This window comes from Neopsephotus bourkii, unplaced genomic scaffold (assembly GCF_033783945.1).
Source record: "Neopsephotus bourkii isolate Nb327-2 ecotype Australia unplaced genomic scaffold, CSIRO-AGI_Nbou_v1 NB_1132, whole genome shotgun sequence".
In the NCBI taxonomy this organism is placed as follows: domain Eukaryota; kingdom Metazoa; phylum Chordata; class Aves; order Psittaciformes; family Psittacidae; genus Neopsephotus; species Neopsephotus bourkii.
In genome coordinates this window covers 3,994,773-4,015,641 of record NW_026901618.1, presented here as the reverse complement: position 1 = coordinate 4,015,641, position 20,869 = coordinate 3,994,773, and the positions used below count along the sequence as shown (strand labels likewise).

Below are 20,869 nucleotides of genomic sequence, written 5' to 3'. Positions count from 1 at the left end.
AAAGATTTCTTAGCTTTTCTGTATCCTATCCAGGTGTTCCTTAAAAACATGTTACTATCGAGCATACAGAAATTTATTCCATAATAAATCCATGATTATTCATTGCATTCAGAACCTTTTCCTTGACAAAAAAGCAAAGAAATTTTATAGGTTCTGACACAGATTTTGACATAAGGTTTTCAGAGTGGACCACACAGCTTGTAGCTGTAAACAAAAGGCAGCAGGACAGCACCTTGTGTATCACTGGTTACCATTTTACATGGGAGAATTTCTAAAAGAAAAGCAAGCCCCCCCCCCCCAACAATAAAACAAAACCACACAAAACAAAAACCAGTCCAAACAAAAAAAAAAACCCCACTCTGCAGTGGTGTAAAAAAAAGTGGCAAGAAAGGGTCTGCATACTTATACATTCAGATTTCACTGCTGGCTAGTGATGGCAAGGGATAGGTTAAGGGACAAATGCTATTCATCTGCATTTTTACGTACCTCAGAAACAGACTGAAGCCCTCTGTAAAGAAACAGGAATATGATAACAGCTCAAGTACCTTTCCTGGCCTGTCCTATCAGCCTGGCTATGTTCTGGTCCTCTATCAAGGCATCTTAAAATGTTACAGCCCATGTCCTAGGAACTAAACATTGGAGAGAGTTACAAAGTTTTAAATAACTTTGTAGGGAGGTCCCTTCTTGCTCATGCAATCACACTGCTCAGATTACCTACTTATGGCCCTACATAGCTATTAAAATTTCACTTTGTGTGCATCACAAACTCAGGTCAGATATTCACCAATTTTGCCTTCACAGTTATTCATAGTTTAGAATTCAGCATTCCTTGAACTAACTGTAAATATATCTCGAAACGAAAACAACACACTTCAAACATTTCTGCTCATTCCAGCCAAAGAATATCTTTTATCTATCTTGTTACTAAGGTACTTGAAAAAAAACCAAGCCTTGGGCATAACATAATAAAACTGTCACTCGATAGAGGGGAAAAAAAAAATTGTCTTGGTTGACATGTTTTATTTTATTTTTAAGCCTCACTCTGCTAGAAAGAGCAAAACAGAACTAACTTTGGTTCTCCTGTGTAACAGAGTTATTTGGGAGATACTAAATGTGATTTTTGAAAGGCATTGCTACCAAGCCTTTAACCATATGATAGAACACAGAACCAAGGAGAAAAATTCCTGTGCAGACTTTTCTGATAATCCATGCAGATGAGAAGGATCAGAATCATGCAGCCTCCTAATGTTAAGTCCATCTATTACAATTCAGATGCTGTTGAGTATGCTATATATGGAAGTATTTGCTCTGATCCTTATAAAGTCATTGCATTGCTTTGCTTTTACTATTTGGAGTGAAGTTATAATCATCATTTGATTTCTTTGTGTCACATTATTTCACATATTCCTACTATTTTTTCACATTAAAATAGAAAAGTACTCCCCAAAATTTAGGCCACAGACATTTATTTAATCGAATTGTATACCAAATTCTTCCAGTGATTTCTCAATATGTTTTTATTACTGGAGAAGAGCAAAATACCCTCTCCAAAACCTACCACCTTTGGATTTTAACAGATTTGGTATATTAATCTGATGAGAATAACCTTACAATATCTGAGAAGCTAACATGGTAAGGAAAGCGCAAAGAGCCTTCAATGGAACCATGTGTTGACAAGTTGGATCTCTTCTGCCATCCTCCCGCTCTACTGCTAAGTAGTGGATGAAGACTCACATACTGTAATCATCTTTGCTTTCCATAAGAGGTAATCTTACAACACATTTCCAAGAAAATTAAATTATATTAAACCAGTGAAGTGAGCCAACCTATTGTCAGATTGCTATAGAAATGCAAGGATTTGCTAAGCCACAGACAAACTTCAATCCTGCAAATACTTCTGCATATATTTAACTACTCCAATTCCTCCCATCAGTGGAATGACATCAGAAAAGTTAATTCTTTTTTAATTCATGCATGCAGAAGTAGGGTCTATCTCTTATTTGAATGACTCCATCCAACTAAACATTTAAAACGTTCCATAACAATGAGTTTTAAACAAAGACAATTCTATTCTACTAAAAAGGAATTAAAATTTTACCAAGAGTGTTTAATTTGAAGGATGAATCAAGCCCCTAAATACTTGACCTACATCACCATATATAGAAGAAAATTTGTTTGCATAATCCAGAATATTTTTTTCTACTTCAATACTTTTTTGAAAAACAAAGCAACTTACAAACCACCAAGATGCACCACCTAAGAACAGAAACCAAAGATGAAACTGTAAACATAAGATGAAAGTTAAGATACTCTATGTGTATTGCCAAAGATGCACTAAGATTTCCATCTTTATTTTCTGACATCACACATTTAAAAAAAGAATAGGATTATTCCAGAGACAAGTACATACTTCTTAGATCTAGAAATGCCATTATGAAACACTCAGAAACTTGCTGTAAGTCACTGGAAAGAGAGGCCTATCTCCCTACAATTCCAGTCATTTAAGAAGAGTTGCACTGGGCATTAGTTTGAGCTGTAATACTAAAGGACAACTACTAAAGCACATGAATCTGTTTAATTAGAGGTACCAATTCAAGCAATAGGGCAATTTTGCATGCAAGCCTCCAAGAAACATGAAACCAAACACAACTTGCCTATATAAGAGTTGCATTCCAAAGCCCACGCACAAGCCAATTTTACGGACCTGCAGTTGCAACTAAACATAAACACATAAATCACTTGATCCACAACAGGGTGTTTTGGGTGTGTTAACCTGAAATGCTGAGAAGATTTCAGTGGATGTGGGCCCAGTCATGACAAGATGGAAGATCTGCACACCCTTCTTCAGCCCCAAACCACTGATGCCAGCACAGTTCTTCTGTCTAAGTATCTGCATTAGGCTTGGAACTTTACACTTTCTGCTCTTCAAACTCAGACACTGGGTGTCTGTAGCATCATAAAGCTGTTACCTTCACTTATGCATTACAAAATGATCTGATTTAGCATCTGAGAAGACTGCAAACCTGTATTTCTGGCTATTCTGTTTTGCTTGGAGTTGGGGACAATATGTGGTAATCTTATCTGGATAATAGTAGAATTTTAATGGGACATGCTATGATTTCTTTATTAGGCTCTTTGGACAGCTAAATTCTAGTTAAAAGGTGTTAAGAAGACCTAGAGCACACACAGCTGTTGGGTGTTGTTATGTAGATTCTGTTACTACCACATGTAGAAAATGAAAAAAAATTAAAGATAATCACATTTTTTTTCCTCACTTAACCTACCATTTCAGTTAACAGACTACATCAAATGACTCAGATATTCAGCTACATGAGTATCTGCGCTTCCAAAAGCATTAAAAGTAAAATGTATCTCTGTGTCCCAGGGTCAAGTATCAACTGTATTAACAGAACTGTTATGAAGTGATTAAGTTGCTTGTAGAATAACATTGCAGCAGGGAAACAAAAGGAAGGAATGCAGAGTTCACACTGTGCCACTGTGGACTGTTTAAGTTTTGTCGAGCATTACTAAGGACAAACCTGGTCATGCTACTAAATTAGTAGACTCAGACTACCAAGATTGGTGGAGACCTAAGAACAGCAAAAAGAGACTAAGAAAGTGAGTATAATTCAGTGTCTGACATCTTGAAGTGAACAGGCTACTTGCTTTCAGAAGTATAAGCTGAGAACTTGGATCCCATAAGACCATCTTTCTTGCAGCAATACATCCTTCAGTGTTTCCCTACAACTCCTCCTGCAGATGTAAGCAAGGTGATTTTAGCCCAATTTTTATTTTTTAATTTTTTTTTAAAGCCCCGAACTGGAAAGCACTTCGGTGTTAAGCTTGCCAACTCACATGATTTCAGGAGTCTTTCCCCCCATTGAAAGCTAGGAAAAAGTGGCATAAGCTATTTCTTAGAAGGGCTAATGCACACTGAAAAAAACATGGAAGGCAGTGGGTGCCCAAACATGCTTGAGGGGACTAGAAACCTTTTTTTTTCCATGGAAATCTATTTTTGAGAATATTTTCTTAAGTGATTGCTCTTCATAGCCAATGACCTCTGACTAGACATGATTTAGTACAAGATTTTCTCTCTTTCACCCTAAATTCACTATAAATTTCCAGTCTGCTATTTATTATAAAAGCATAATGTTATTTGGTCTTTCCAAAATGACATATTCAGAAGTCAAACTGACATCCTAATTACAAATTAAGCTTGTTACTAGGAATTCTTATCCATCTACGATTTTAATACATGTCCATTCAGGAGCTCCAGGCACACAACTAGAACTGCTAAAATCAGAATTTTGCAGACTAGAAACTTGCAGACTAGGAATGAGCTTCTCCCACATGCAGCTTTCTCTGGCTGAGCTACAAACCCACAGAAATGATAGCTTGGTATGACTTGTGGTCATAAACTTCAATAGACCTGCATGAGATGATCCTCTAAGGAAAATGCTAAGCCAACTCTGCTTGAGGGAGGGGAAAACAAATCTCAGCTTTTCCTTAGTGCTGCTGTTCTGCTTAACTAAAGTCTGTTAACTGGAGGAGAGTCACCATAAACTACTAAACTATTCATTGAACTGTCCTGATCTCTTTAATGATACTGCCAATAATGTGCCTTAATGAGACAAAAAGGCATCCCAGTTCAACAAATCACTTGAGTGGTTGCCCCCTTGAAACCAAACAGAACTTAAATAGACTACAGTGAGTTAAGAGATATTCTACACAGCCTGTACGTAATCAGAAAGCTTGAAACTCCCCCTCCAAATAGATAAACTCCTTGCAAATGTAAACTTAAAAGGACAGTCATGGTGGCTTTAATTTTTTTGGGGGTTTGCTTGTTTGTTTTTTTTTTTTAATAATGCGAATTGATGTGGATTTACGGATGTGTAGAACTAAATAGCTCACTTGACTTAACTGACCATTGTCATTACTGGCACTGATGACTTGGTAATGGAAATTGTTAAGAGTAATAATGACTTTTTTTTTTTCTTTTTTTTTTTTTTTTCAGCTGAAAGCTGCTTTATACCTTCTAGAAAAGAGGTTGGTGGTTTTAAACCACTTCCTGAAAAAAAGAAAATCTGCACAGCTTTCAGTGCCTGGTAATTTCTGAGCCCTCCAATGGAAACCATCAAAGCTCAGGTGGACAAGGGAACTGATGGAGTCTTCCCCAACAGGTGTGCAGAGCTTCTCTAGCATAGAATCATAGAGTAGTTAGGGTTGAAAAGGACCTTAAGATCATCTAGTTCCTACCATGGGGAAACCTGTGGCAGCATGCTTCCTCCTGCAGATGCATGTTCCTGTAAGTGGAGCTCCTCACACAAGGGGAATTGCAAGGCCAATGCAGTTCAAGTTATCCAACTGTCCAAGCTCATTTTTCCATCACATTCAGCACCTTTTCTGGCTATGAGACAGGGAACAACTGTTTGAGTGGGAACTGCAACCTAAATGGATCAGCTCTTCCTCCTGTATTTCTAGACGGTGGGTGAGGAACAAACACATGCTGGCTGTGCTGCTGGGCATGCCAACGTCCTCCAGCCCCAGAACTGCTCCTGAAATGGTTCAACTATACCACTGATGATCAATTTAAGCTTTTAACAAGCATTTAATTCAAATCTGAAATTACTGGAGATACTAAACAAAACTGTTACAAATTATTTGACAGTTACCTTAATTAGACTAGGTCTGATTTAATATTTCCAGCACAGTTGAACCTCTTGCTTCACTGTGGGGCCATAGAAGTTTCTCAGCATGTTTGGTACAACAAATGAAATTGAGTTCAAGCAAATCTATTAACACAGTCCGACACTTTCTACAGTTCAGCACAAATAATAATTACTTTCTGAAAAATTCTTCACAATCAAAACCATATCAGACTCAGTAAAAACAGTATCAGTGAGGAAAGCTCAATTTTTACTGAAAGATTCTTGAACTTGCAAGACCTTTTTTTTTTGTGTACCTGCCAGCAGTCGCCATACATGCATTATATCAACAGAGTTCAAAACCTGCCCAACTTTTTTCAGACAGACTGTTCACTATTACCTCAACCAATATACCAGCAAAACCACCTCCATACATTATTTCCTAGAACTGAAGTTGGCTACACAGACAGCAGAACCTGCAAAAGTGGAGCTATATCTATTGCAAGCACCTTGGAAAGATTCCTTAAAAGATTTACTACCTATTATTTTAAACCTTCTTTAACATTAGCCATCTATTACTGTAAGCTTCCTAAAAAGGGCTAATAACTTAGAATGATCATTGTTTCTTCTTATCTGTGATTTGGAAGATATTAGCTCAGCTGGGGTCTCTCAAAGAGATATTTGATATAAACCATTCATAATTCATTTGAATATATACCAAGGTCAGATGGCACTATTTCTGTCTCCAGATGAATTTTAAGTGAGCTTTGTATTACTGAAAATTTTCTGGCACAGCTTTTAACATAAAAAAGTCCTTTAAAAAGATTACAAGAATATATCATGCAATTTTTATCTTTGTAGGTACTGCCATGGAGAAATCTGCATACTAGAAATGCGAAAAAAGCTTATTCTAGCAATGGTCATGTGATGTGTATAAGCTGAGGGATATTTCAGGTGTATTAATCGTTAATGTTCTTTCAATGCTAAGTATCAACAAAGACTGCCTACCTAGTTCTGTGCTGCTTTACTTCACTGTGTTGATTATTTTGGATATGTTTAACTGAAGAGGAAAAACAAATCTGGACAGAGGATAATAAGCAATAAAAAGAAATTAACATTCTAAACATCTGTATTATCTTCCTAAAAATCTGTAGAGTTGTCTGGATGTCCACAGTTACACATAGCATCATTTAGTCATTGCCTTCACACAGTTTATTTCAGGCTATTTAAATAGATTTTCTTCCCTGTGTGCTGATGGTAGCATGTGATGACATTTTTGCTTCAAGGTAGTCAGTACAGGCAAAACAGAGGACTGCTTGTGCAGGGTGGTGCTGCCAGCATGCCACAGTGCTTTACCTGTGCCTGCCTGCCTTTCTCTGCCAGCAGAATTTATATACACACTAAGGCATCAAAACCACATTTTGATGGTATCAGCACTGTTAGACATTAAATGTTGCTTTGAGGTTTTTTTCAGTCTTTCAGTGTTTATTACATTCAGTAAGTTCATTCATGTGAAGTAACCTATCTCTGTGGGCTATTTTTGTGTCATAATATCCCTCTTTAAGACCACTGATTCTTTGTACGTTGTAAACTTGCATGTATTGGTAAGGTAATCTATTACATGCAATGCTGGAGTGTGTAGAGCTGATATGAAGGATACTTGCCTCATATACATGGATCTGACCATATGTAGGTATTTCTGCCAGGCATTGTGCTTTCTATACAACACATCCAAAGCAATGACATATGTCCAGCTGCTACTGAACCCACAGGAACTGAAATGGTGGGCTGCTAATTAACATTGAGTAGGTTCGTCAGCTGTACCTATGGAAGAAGGTATTTTCAATGTTCTTTAAGAATACTGGAAAGGATGTAAAAAAAATAAAAAAAGAAAAACCACTGAGAATTTATGAATGTGCTGAAAATCTTTACTTCAACCCAATTGCAAAGAGTTAATTCAGAACCCTTCTTAGGAAATAAAGGCAAGAAAATAATAATACCATGTGGGCCAATGCAATGTCCAAATACTCGGTGCTACTAAGATTTAAGCAAACAGAAATTACTTGTGTTACTTGGAAGTTAGTGCCACCCTAGCACTGTATGTGGAGAGGAGGACTAAACAGGCAGTTTTACAAGGTAGACAGACTGTGGTCAGGATTGGCGAGACAAATGTTTGTAAATGATTACATCATGTCTTAAGCACTAAAAGCATGTAGGGATACTAGAACTAATGCATTAAAATGGCTTTACAGCACCCATATTTATGTGGCTGTCATGCCCTCAGTCAAAGAGGGAGACAAAAAGGGAAAGGATTTAAGTATATCTTTACATATGCATACACAACATTTTATAGCCTTTTTGACTTGACCTGTTAGAATTTATCCTTTACAAACAGGAATTGCAAAGTTAAGTAAGAGATTAGGTAAAGTTTGATATATCCCTGTCAGTGTTTCCTTCTTAAAGAAATGAAAATGGCTACTAAAAATAACAGATGCTGCATGAACAGTTGAAGCAAAGATATTATTTTTTCCTACACTACCTAAGAGCAGACAAGCTCACTCAGCTTCCACTGTTGAAAAATTTGCTGCTAAAGCAGCATCACTTACCAGTAATAATAGAAAAAAAAAAAGGAGTGGTGTGCTTGCTATGTAATAGTCACATATCTGGCAACTAAACGCTCCTGATACGTGGTTGGTTTTGACAGGAGGAGAGTGGATTTGCTATCACAGGTAAATACCAGCAAACGAAACCTTATTTGTTAACAAACATTGCAATATAGAAACAGTAGACCCCCAGGTTGCTTCTGAAAAATGACTTGGCTTAGCAAGAAGAGCACTGATATTTCCAGGACTGGCTTCTTCCTCCCTTCCTCACCATCTCCTCCTCTTTATTATTCCCCCCCCGCCCCCCCAATTGCATAGTTTGCATGTTTTTTTACTTTCACTTGCTATTGATCCCTAGTACAACAATGGGCAACAGCATTGGAAAACACATCCATTATCTCCCTCCATCTTCATAACGTACTACACTTCACAGTGAACAAATTGAGTAAACAAGGTCAACAACAGAAAAAAAAAAGAGAAAGTTTTCATGGCTTTCATTTGAATAAACTGTACTGTCCATCTGCTTTTTCAATTACACCATAAAAGTAAATAAACAAGACAACCACTATGAAGTAGTAATCAAAGAGTAAATTAAACCTAGTTTTCTTCCTTTGTTCTTAACAAAGCAGTTTTAATATTCAGAGAAAGTTTTCTAACATACACCTACTTTTTAGGCTTAATCTTGTTTTCTGAAGGAGAGAATTGGGGAAGAGACTACCAGATTGCATTGCAATAAACAGAACACATAAACAATATAAAGTATAAAAATTACCAATATAAGCCAAACACATTTGAGATCCCAAATATATGCTAAAATTTCAAATAGCCGTATCCAAAGTTAGCAGACACTCCCAGTCAATCTCATTTTTCTATCTGTCTCCTGTAACTGCTTCAGAGATGAAGATACTATACATTACCAAACCCCAGGAGCTTTTCAAGCTTTACTTGAAAAGCAAGTGGTACATTATGGCTTTAAATTCTGAAATCTGCAGGGACTATAAAACAGAGTAAATTAGTTGGCTGGGTAATAGAGACAGGACCTGATCCCACAGTGATGAAAGAATTTTCCTCATTTCCAAACAACTGGTTCAGCCAGCTAGCTGAAGTATTAAAAAAAAAAAAGACTAATATAACTCCAACTTATTAAAACAGTGTGACCTTTGCCAATGCAGAAATGGGAGAAGGGGAGGGGAACCCAGAAACCTGAGAGAGAACAAGTGCTTTTGTTTAAATGCTCTAGATAAGGACTCAAGATGTCTTACCTTTTTTTTTTCCAAACCTAAAGTTTTCAATTAATATAATTTTAAGCATCAAAAAAGACAGAACTCTATTATCATAATGTTAACAAGACGCAAGGCGGATACAGTAATCAAACTTTCATAAAAATCTCCCCTACAACTTCTATCTCAAATTACAGTTGCACATTTCACATTTGATTCAGACCCTTACCAACTTTAGGTTGTCACACCATTCTTATGATTGAAATAACTCTTTATGGTGCACATATACAAAGCAAAACCAAAGTTGTTTGAGGGGAATGTGTTGATGAGCATGAGACTGAGAAACTGAAAGAAGCGGTTAACAAAATGGGCAGGAGGTCTAAATATATGAGCATGACAATAATGCAGCTTCACATACTAGTTTTCTCACCCCCATGTAGACTTTGCAGAATATGTTGCTAAAATCACTGTGAATACAGGCTGACCTACAGGACTTGGCTGTGCCATGCAGCAACTTAGCTCTACAACAGAGCAAAGCTTCTTCCCACTTTCAAATGCAGCAATTTGATTCAAGTACGACCTCAGACACTTCAGGCTTTGGAATTTCTAGGCAACCAATCATCTATGCAATTTCAGTTACAAAAGTAATCTCTGCAGTATATTACATATAATAACCCTTCTTTAAAACTGAAGCCCTTATGACATTTATTGCATTTCAAGAACTTGTCACGATCTAATGCGAATTGAAATATTTCCTTTATCAAGTCCAAATATATTTCTTCTTTCGCAAGTACCACCATTTTCTTTAGAGCAATGAGAGGCAAAAGCTTCAAAAGGAGTCCTGTAGCCTGTTTAATATTTTTGTAACTACAAAATTTCTAGAGTTGCCACTAGGTTACTTAAAAAAAAAAAAATCAAAACAATATGGAAGGATATCTGCATACAGTTACAGAGATGTAGAAGCCGCATGACTCTCAGATAATTCCATGCTCAAAGGGTCCTATTAAAATACTTCATAAAAATATGAAAAGGATAAGGGTATGACATTGTAAAGAAAATTTAAAAAACCTGGTTTCTACTCAACATTTAATTTCTTAACAGAGGCAAGAGATTTGCTAAGAAGGGATACAAGATCAAATTCTACAGTCACCCCATTTAAAATATGTACAGACACAGTCACATGCACACTTGCATGTGCACACTCGTGCACACACACACATACACACACACACATACAGAGACCTTCAGCTGAAGCAACTGTGATCTAATCTTCTCTAATGAAGCAAGAAATCATTAATTCTAATTTTGGTTTTGGAGCAATTGTGCTACCCTCAAGAAGGGTAACACTGGGAATTGTAGAATCATAGAATGTTTAGGGCTGGAAACGAGGCTTTTTGTGTGTGTGATATGGTGAAATCACCCTTTATGGCAACATACTAGATATATTTAGAGGTATTTTAAATGAACAGTTTCTGTAATAGAATGTAAAAGGCTACCATCTACCACAGAGCAGTTTCTGTAAGTTCAAACAGGATTTTTTAAAATTATTATTATGTATACATGCATTAATGATTATTCAGTGCTTCAAGATATGAACTTCACTGCCCAGGAGGCTGTTATATTCCTAGTGTAAACAACAGACTCACACAGATTTCAAGATCCTATATATTGTCTTGCTCAGATGAATTCTTCTGTCACATACAGCATCCATTATATATTAACCACACGTTCTTATTGCAGACGGCTGGTGATAAAACACAGTTAATAACCCAGTATCTGTGTTTCCCAAAACATTTTAAAAGCACAGACTTATCATCACCGATTCATCCTGCCTTAAACGAAGACGAACAGAAATGCTACAAAAGGCCTCCACAGTGTCTAGCCTAGGGAAATATAATGTAAAAACAAACCGGTGACAACTAAATATTTTCACTGAAACTGCTGAAACAGGTTTTGTTGGTTGGTTGGTTGGCTTGCACAACGTGTGTTTTCTTTATAGAGGCAGTGAGATTTGGGGGGTGGAGGGGTGTGGTGTTATTTTTCCTTTCGTGACTCATCCAGCATGAAGTTTTTCTACAAGAAAATGTTCCAAAAATATAAAGTGATACTCAGAATAGTAGTACGTATGCAGATGAATTACTACACTCTACAATGCTGACTGACAAAAACCACCACCGAAAATGAAAACAGCCATCACGCAAACAGAAACATGATGGCATATTCAGGCAAAGATTGTTTGTTGTTTCCCCTTAACGGTTCTATTATTTTATCCCATAGGATATTTTCATCCCGATATTTCAGATTTCTTCTATAATATGAATGGAAACATTGAGAACAGAGGATACTGATAACAGTAACAGGTTCACGGGGTGGAAAGGAGGAAAAAAGAAAGTAAGAGGTTTTGCCTTTTATTCTCCTTTTCATTGTAAATTTTAATTTTGGTGTTTTTTTTTTTTTTTTTAGCTGAGCTTCTTTACAGTAACAGGAAGATATGGGGGCGCGTGAATGATATTTTTGGCGGTGGGGGTGGAGGACTGGCTTTGCTCTTGATTCCAGTCAGGGTTTGCCGAGCGCTGAGGACCAGTGATCACTGTCCCATAACTGCAATATCACTGCAGCGTTTCCTCCAGTTTGCTGACCGCCAAGTGTGGCGCCGGTGCACAGCACACACCAGAAGCTCTCCCCCCTTCCCCTCCGGAAAAGCAAAGAATGCTTTCCACCTGAGCGACCAGACTGCCCAGCCTGAGGGACGGCCGCCGCGGCCATCAGGCTCGCAGGACGAGCCAGCTCCCATGAGCCGCCCACACTGCCAGGCCAAGGAAACCATGATGATGGTGAGGTGGCCGAGCCAAGGCAGCCCCACAGGACCTTTTAAGGTAGAAGTGGCAGCGTCCAGCTGTGACCATAGGCCACAGAAGAACCCTCGTGTTGAGCAGGACTACAGGAGGTCCCTTTATAAGCGTGCAACATCAGCACTGTGGCACTGACAGCCACCCACTGTTTCTCTTCTCAGAGCTGCTGAGATTGGTTGCAACTGATTTATCTTATGCTAAATTATTAACTCAATGATAAATGCAAGCAAAAGTTGCTTTGGATAGGCATGCCTAAGTGCAAAATGCCAACATATTAGAACACTTAACAAAAATTCACTATTTTCATTGGCTTTTGGCTTACTCTATAAACATACTACATCATTTTGTAGGATTTTTATTATTATTATTACCATTCCATATTTCCGTTCAACTTGAAATGATGAATACAAAGCCAACTCAATAAGTAACAAATGTATCCACGGTGACCAAACAACAAATTCTAAAGCACAGCACAGTGAGTGAAAATTAATAGTTATTAAAACCATTCCATCAAAATTCTGGTGCAATATAAAAGAAAGGCTTGTGCAATTACAAGGGTCACAATAAGTTTAGTTATTTGAAGGCTCAGCTCAAATATTAGAATATACATATTAAATGTAGTAGAATAGTAGAATAGCTCAGCCCAAAATCTTCTTGAAGACTTAAAGAAAGCAATAAACACTATGCTGGTTCCTTAATTTAACAACTTTTCCCTTTGATTGTTAAGAACCTCACTTCACCCATTAACTCATGCTCTATAGTAATCACACTTTCGGAGGGTTAGGTCCGTGGTAATTTATTCAGTATTTATTTCAATCTTAACCCTGTACATGTGTGTTCCCATTATGCCACCTTGTATCAGCGGCAATTAAACAAGAATGCACAGAAAATCATGCAAGATGCATACAAACATGCAGAAATGCTTTTTTCCTTTCCTTCCTGTACTTCTGGTAGCCTAACAGTAGAATATCCCGAGAAAAGAAAAAAACAAAACACAGAATTCTTCACTAAAAGGAAATTATTTCTTTTTCCTCAGAAAATACGAAATCCTGATATTGTCTACATGATGTCTATAGCAATTTTAAGTCAAAATAGGTGCGTGATGTACACAATCAAGCTTTCACCCGGCTGTGTGCCATACTGCTTTGTGCAGTGTTACAACACAGACAGGTGAGATTACAGATGTTCTGACTTCTCACAGACAGAGCAGGAAAACACCCAGAACAACCACAGGTAAACATCATCCCCATTAACGCATGCTTTGTTGTGCATAAGACAGAAAAAAGAACATTTGTTTGAAACTTCAGATTAAAGGAAGCCTCAGACTGAACAAAGCAGACTGAGAACCTGCCTAGCAGAAACTTTCAACTCTACTCTCAGAAGTGAAATTTCCTACAGAGCAGAAAGGAAACACAATCCAGTTTGTTCCAGTTAAAAACCTGTGTTGCACCAGAAAACAAATATGCATGTAGAACAGTGGTTTGTATTTTTTTCAAAGGAGTAACACCAAAATAAATTTGATCATTGTTACATGGTTCTGCAAATTATATACAGAAAAAAAGATAGAATTAAGTACCACACAGCCAGCATATTCCTAATACCCTAACCTGTGTAACTTCAGGAAACTGTAACTTCTAATCCTAGTACGCAGGCAACTGACTGTAAAAAAGAAATCCATCTTGTGCTTGCAATGATACTCAAGGGAGAAAAATAACCCAAAAGAAACAAATAAGAAATTAACCTAATGCCACCATTAAAAAATAGTGAAGAGACTTCATCCAAATACTCAAACCCTATACCAGAATGCTTCTCTTTTGTTCCTCAGTCTTTGCAAAACATAGCAAAGCTAAAACATTGCACATTTATCTTTGAAAGGGACTCTGAACAGTTCTGACAACACAGCCAATGTGTATTTTTTCTGTTAGGACAGACAAAATCAATCTGCGTTAATAACCGATGGGTTTCACACCCCCCCCCACACACACACACACACCTCCTCAAATATTTTTTTATTTTATGAAAATAAGAAAATAATACATAGCATGTCAGAAAGCACAGTACTCTTGCGCCAGGGCTCAGAATATTACAGAAGTTAACCTGTTAAAGTTTGAAGAGAACTCCTGATTCAATATTTAATGAAACTGGGAAAGCTGCTGAATGTCCCAGAAATCCTCCAACTCTCTGCTCCGTGTTCATTCGAAGCATTATACAGCTATAAATTAACACTGAGGCTCGCTGAGATTTCAAGTAGTCAGGAATAGTATTTTTCCATCACATAACCCAATTTCCTATTTCTTTTTCTTGCTATTTAGCAGCACTAACTTGCAGCATTATATCGCAATTGTACCTCCCAGCTCAGTTCTGCAGCACCAGCACTACATTGCTTAGACATAGCTCTATGCTCCAGCATGTTTTTAGGGTACGCAGTCAGCTCAGCTGTAAGCCTAAGGAAGATTTCCAGCAAGCACCAAAACTAAACTCTGCACAAATATTTAACAGCTCCAAAACCTCTAAAGGCTTAAAATAACATGCATTTTGTGGTATGCTAGGAGCCAGCTCCACACCGGTGATCTGCATAATGCAGAGTACTTGGCAAACACACCACTGCAAATACAGGATTGTTTTGCCTTTGCATCTCCAAATTCTTCAAACTAAAAGCTGAATGAAATACCAAGGCTTATTGTGCCTCCCCACCACAGACAGTGCGGTAGCAGCTTGTCCATTACATTAAGTTTGCCTAAAACTTCCCATGCCTCACAACCATTTCTCATCCCCTCTCAGGAGATGAAACACAAGTTCATTTAAAACAAGCTGAGTATGAGTTCATCTTATCTGGCTTATTTTTCAAGCTGCTAAAACTATGCTGTATCCCACTCAAACAGAAAATTTCTCAGACAATGGAATCCTTTCAAACTGCAAAGCCGACAGGATTCCCCAGTTGTCAGTTTTAGGTGCGTGCCAGCACGAAATGTTCTTGAATCTGAAATTTATAATAATCACTCCTATTGATAATGTGAGCAGAAGCAGAATTACATCATAGTTAACACTTACCAAAATACATTATGTTTCTCATTAATCATGCAGTCAGGATCCCACCACTGTGTATTCAGCATTAGCTCCCGCGCAGGGCTGACATGTAAAACGGAGCTTTTTCATTCTACATTGTGGAAATTTCCCAGCACAAGAAGCGTGAGTGAGCAGTGTGCCTCCTCAGGATGAGCGCTTTGCAGGCAGTCTTATCCCTGGTACAATCCCTGTCTGATTTAGCGTTTACTCCGGCTGCATGCTGCACTGCCCATTCTTACTGTAATCTGACTCCTCCTTCTGATGTCCTTGCTCTGCCTGTGACATCAGGGCTAAGAGTACTACAAACAGATCCTTTCCTTAACGGGCTAGCAACAATATGCTCTAAAATGCCAGTTAACCTAACTCTGGTTTAGGGAAAAACACACAAAAAACCCTTCTGAAATGGCATGTAATCTTTTGCCGTCTCTCTTCCCCCCCCCTTTTTTTTTTTTTTGGCAGCAATTCCACTTAGTGACATAACATGCTCAATTGCATAATAGATGGGAAAGACAAAGCGTATATTGTTATTTTTCTTTGAAGGGCAGGCTCCAGGAGAAGCCCGAAGTGCCCCAATTCCCCAACTTCAGTAGAAGGTAAAGATGCTTTGCACTTTGCAACATCATGTCACCAGGGACTATTCTTCTTTTTTTAATAAGTCAATAATTCCATTTAAATAAATGATTTCAATCCAAATATTGGATAAACCTCAGTCTGCCTCTATTTTTAAAAAGCAACTGACAAATAGGTAGCTCAATTTCAGTAGAGCCAAACTGATTTTTTTAAACTGCGATTTCTTTGCATGAACAACAAAGCGCAAGGATGGGAGACGTATGACAGCAAGGATTTGTAATGGAGTTTACAACCTTTCACCCTCCAGGTCTCCAGTTCCTTTCTGGCCCAGGTTGATAAGTCATTAGCAGATGGTAGCTATTTTATTGTGCTGTGACAAATGAAGTGGTCCTAAGTTTGTTGTAAATAGGTCCCTGCACAGTTTCTGCTGCTATATGAACTCATAGCAGCTTCAGAGGGAGACTGACCAAAGAAATAAATAAATACTCTCCACCTTCCGGGCGCAGTGCCTTGGGATGGATCTGACACACACTGGTGTGGCAGTGTGGTGAAGAAGATGCAGTTTGTATTTATTCACGTATTATGTCTTTTCTATGAGTCTATACAGGACATTGGTTTCCTGCTGTCAGTCTGGCGTGTATCACTGATAATACACTTAAACTAGATAAAGGTAAAAAAATAATGGACAGTATGCCAAAGCATTTATGTCATTATAATAGGTTCTAATGGGATGAATGCTTTTATTCTGCAGGAAAGAGGATGATGGGTATAATTCATTTAAAGCTCCACTTCTTATTTGTAAAAGCTCCACGCAATAACTATTATTTCACGAGGTCCAATCACTTAGGGCAAAATTATGCCACCAGCACAGCAGCCAATGAACGCTCCACTTGCAGCAGAAGAATTAAGGGCCCTGACATACATCACCGCTACGCATGTCTCTGCAGGATTCCTCCGCAGCATTGCTCTCATGAGGTTTCATGCTACCTGTATGAAAGTCACCAAGATTAAACACTGCTGGGGGGGAACTGGGGCATGAATTTCAGTCCTGTCCCTCACTGAAAGTCCCACAGCTCTCTGTTTCTGATGCCTAGCCTTTCTCAGTGCCCTTTCTTATTCCAACTGCCCCTATGAAGAGGCATACCTGAAATGAGATCAACTGCAAAATAAACAGCTTCACCACCAAAAAAGCACACAGTGCAGAAGCATGCCTTCAGGCCACAGTACACGAAGGATGAAGATCAAGACTTCTTTTGTGGTTCACACTGCCCAACAGAAACTTAAGTTGAGCAATTCCTAAATTGCAGTGATGAAATATCACCTAGAAACCCCTGGGGGAAAAAAGAAGTTCTTTAGAAACGATGGCTGGTATTTTAACTAGAGGGTTTGGACAGCAAGTAACAGAGGGTATTTGTGGCACCTTCCTTTATTTCATTATTACAATGCTTATTCACTTCTACTGCATAGGGAAGGAGACCTTGCTATTGGAGACAATACCACCCTCCAAGGCTGGTTTAAAAATATCCCAGCTCAGCCATCTTCTGAGCAGTAGGTATAAGCTACTACTAGGAGCCTTCTGCAGCACAAACATTCCCTCCCTTCCCCATACCGAGGGTAAAAGCTCAGAGAATCAATTCGCTACAAAATCCTTCAGCTCCTTTGCTAGCTCCACAGTGCTTTCGCAGAGGCACCGCGTGGTGTCCATCAGGGCAGACTGCGGCCAGGCACAGCATTTGCCTCTTAGGCTGCATTTACCTTATCACAGAAAAGCTTGAGATCATTCTATCAGGAGTCACACCCTGAAAGATGTAGGCTACCTCAAGTCTTTTCCTCCAAGCTAATATGCTTGATCTGTGCCATTGACAGCTGAGAGTCTGGGTACAGACAGTGCATATCTGTGTAGGGGTACACTAGTAGTCATAAACATGCTTTCTTGAGCTGGCTGCTCTGCTACAATACCTGTACCAATTTAGCGGGGTCTGATGGCCAGTGTAAACAGCAAAGTGCCATGTAGATCTATGTATTCTCCACTACTTGGTTCTGAATGTTACTTTCAATTTTGTTTTTCCCTTTAGGATGCAAAGCAATCAGGACTATCTCCTCCCTTTTTGCATCTTATTTGCATTCTTACAATAAGCATACAATCAAAGCAGTCAAAAAGAAACTAAAACAACAAGTTTTCTTTAATTTCTTTGCATTTCAACTATCAAACACATACAAGGGAGAAGGAAAAATGGTAGCATCTCCTTGAACACAGTCAGAGCCCAAATTTACATATTCCATGCCAAATTCTACTTTCATTTGCACACATGCTACACTAATAAACTCCAAAAAGGAGTGTCAAGCAAGGGACAAAGAATAAATTTTATTCCCAGCATCAGATATTGCCACTGCCAGTGAAAGTGAGGATTAGGTTAGTAATTTCAATCCCAAATGGTTGGTGTTTTAATTCAAACACTGAGGAGTCTGCTGAACACAACCGTGGGGAATTCAGGAGCAGCAAAGATGTGTGTCTGGAGAGCTGAGTAGACCTGGTCTGGGCATGCAGGATCATGCAAAATAAATGAACAAATGAGCGCATGACATCAGCCAACGGTGAAAACTCCCAGTCATCAACAAGCCAGCACAGGCTAACCAGCATTTAGCTTTGCTACACATGCAAGTCAACTGCAAAATTAACATATTTTCATGCATGATTCACCTATAAAAAAAAAAAAAACAAACCCCAAACCACTACAATTCAGCAACGCCATAAATATAACATGAAAAAAATACCTTCTACTAAAACAGCTACCTCACACCTTTATTTCTAATAATAGAAGTAGCTTGTACTCCCCAAAATCCTCTCTCCTTCCAAACTTCTTTTCTTCCTACTATCATCTCCACCTCGATTTCCTCTGCTCTTTCTTACCTTGACAACCCCACTTTAGTAGAGGGTTTGTCACAGAGGACAGATTTTCAAAACGCAGACTACTCCACAAGGCATTACCTCCTCAGAATAAACAAAAAGCAAGCTGAGATTACAAATGTCCCAGAAGTGCAACATATACCCTCCATTTCTCCAGAGCTGGGAAAGCTACAGGATACCCCACACCCCTGGCTTGGTCTAGAGCCAGAAGGCCACTTCATGAACTAGCTGTGATATCTATGCTTTCTACTCATTTTTATCTATCCACTGATTTACACGATGCCTCTACTGCAAGTATTAAAACCACTCTCAGGCATGTCTTTTGCCGAGACCAATTAATATTTAATATTAATGCATCCAGTTAATTCCCTAGGATTCCTGGAAAACTCTCTTCCAGTTTTGAACTCTCCCAGGAGGCAACTAATATTAGATTTATACCCGGACTTTTACCAGTTGGCTTTGATGAATTTCAATTAGTGAGGCTGACCACAAACCTTTCCTTGCAAATACAGAAGCATATCAAGGGACTCTGCTGGCAGAAATATAACAGTAGGCAACAAAATATGCTAGTGACACAACATTTTAAGCTTATGCATCATGTGTAGTAGGCTAAAATATCTCACACACTTGAAATGTTTCCAGATTTTCATAAAATAAATTTTATCTACTATACATAGACAGCTATTAAGAATAAAAATGCACTGTGCTAACAGTTGTTTCTGAAAATAAAGTGGATGAAGCAATTTAAATTACAGTTTATCTACTAATTTGCCAAAAGCATCCCAAACCTGAAAGATTCTTGAAAGTAGCACTAGAACTTCTACAGAATTTGGAAATTTATGTCTTGCTGATAATTCATTCCTATTAGTACTATAGTAACTGCAGTGCAGAAATTAAAAACAGCAAACAAGCCACAGCTTTGTAAGGCTCCAAAAGTAACTGAAAGTGTTTCCAAGAGCACATATTTTTGTGCCTCAACTCAAATATACTAAGTACATCAGCCAGAAATTTGGTTTGTTTTTATTTTTTAAGCCATCTGGAGTAGTTTAAGACTACACAATAATGCAGATTTTGTGATTCGTTACTAATCTCTTGAGGTTATGTTAAAGGATAAGAAGGGAAGGAGCAAGTTACATTTGTATATTTTGACTAACCATAGAGGCTCATCTTTGGTTTTGCACATTCTCCACTGGCTAAAACTACCAAATGTTTTTTTTACCCTTGACTCAGAAATGTCACTTCTGGAAATCTTCAATATTTGTCACCATTTAACTGCAGCAGTACCCAAAGGAACTCTGTACTGCCACACGTGAATACAACTGGAGGAACTTAATTAATCTTCCTGTCACTTCCATGATGCTTTTCATTAGTTTAGCTGCTATCTGATCTACTGTTCCATTCTCTATTGGAAATGGCTAACCAGAACCTCCTATAAAAGCATTTTCAAGAGGTAAACAAAGACCCACCTTTGATTTTGAGAGCCTTTACAAATCTTTGCCATGCAGACTTTATCAGTTCAATAACAGTAACTGCAGCACTGTTGTTTTTAAGCAACAGGGATTTTCTACATACAAGGTGTAAGAAATATAAATAGCAACCATATGCATTTTTGTAAGCTTAAAGCTATTCTTGCATTTTATAGTTTGAGAACAGATGACACATGGCAACTGAAAGGTCATACTTCTCTGAATTTTCTTTCCATGAATATGGGTAGTTATTACACGGAAAAACAGAATGCTGCAAGCATAAAACCAAACTGACATTTTAAGCACTCTTGCTGCTTATTGTTTTACTAAGTGCCCACTCCTGCCATCTTTGGCTCCTAAGCATGTGACAAGATTTGAGATAATTAATATAGATGAGCACAAAACCGGTGCAGAAGCTTGAGTACATATATTAATACAAATTTTAAAGAGAAAGATGGTCTTAAAGGCAAACAAGACTGATAAGCTTGTCTGAGTCCACATCAAAGATATTTTCACACACACACACACACACACACACA

General features: G+C 38.1%; 1 protein-coding gene across 4 annotated transcripts in view; it reads right to left on the bottom strand.

The window, feature by feature from the left end:
• Positions 1-20,869, bottom strand: part of ZNF385D (zinc finger protein 385D) — a 422,518-nt gene that overhangs the window by 150,351 nt on the left and 251,298 nt on the right. The window contains exon 1 of one of the 4 annotated variants that reach the window (XM_061362718.1): positions 15,372-15,748. The exons of the other annotated variants lie outside the window; for them this stretch is intronic. Coding sequence (XP_061218702.1) covers positions 15,372-15,393 — 22 coding nt within the window. The 5' untranslated portion in view covers positions 15,394-15,748. Of the gene's footprint in view, positions 1-15,371; positions 15,749-20,869 lie in introns of those variants that run through there. 4 annotated transcript variants of the gene reach the window in all.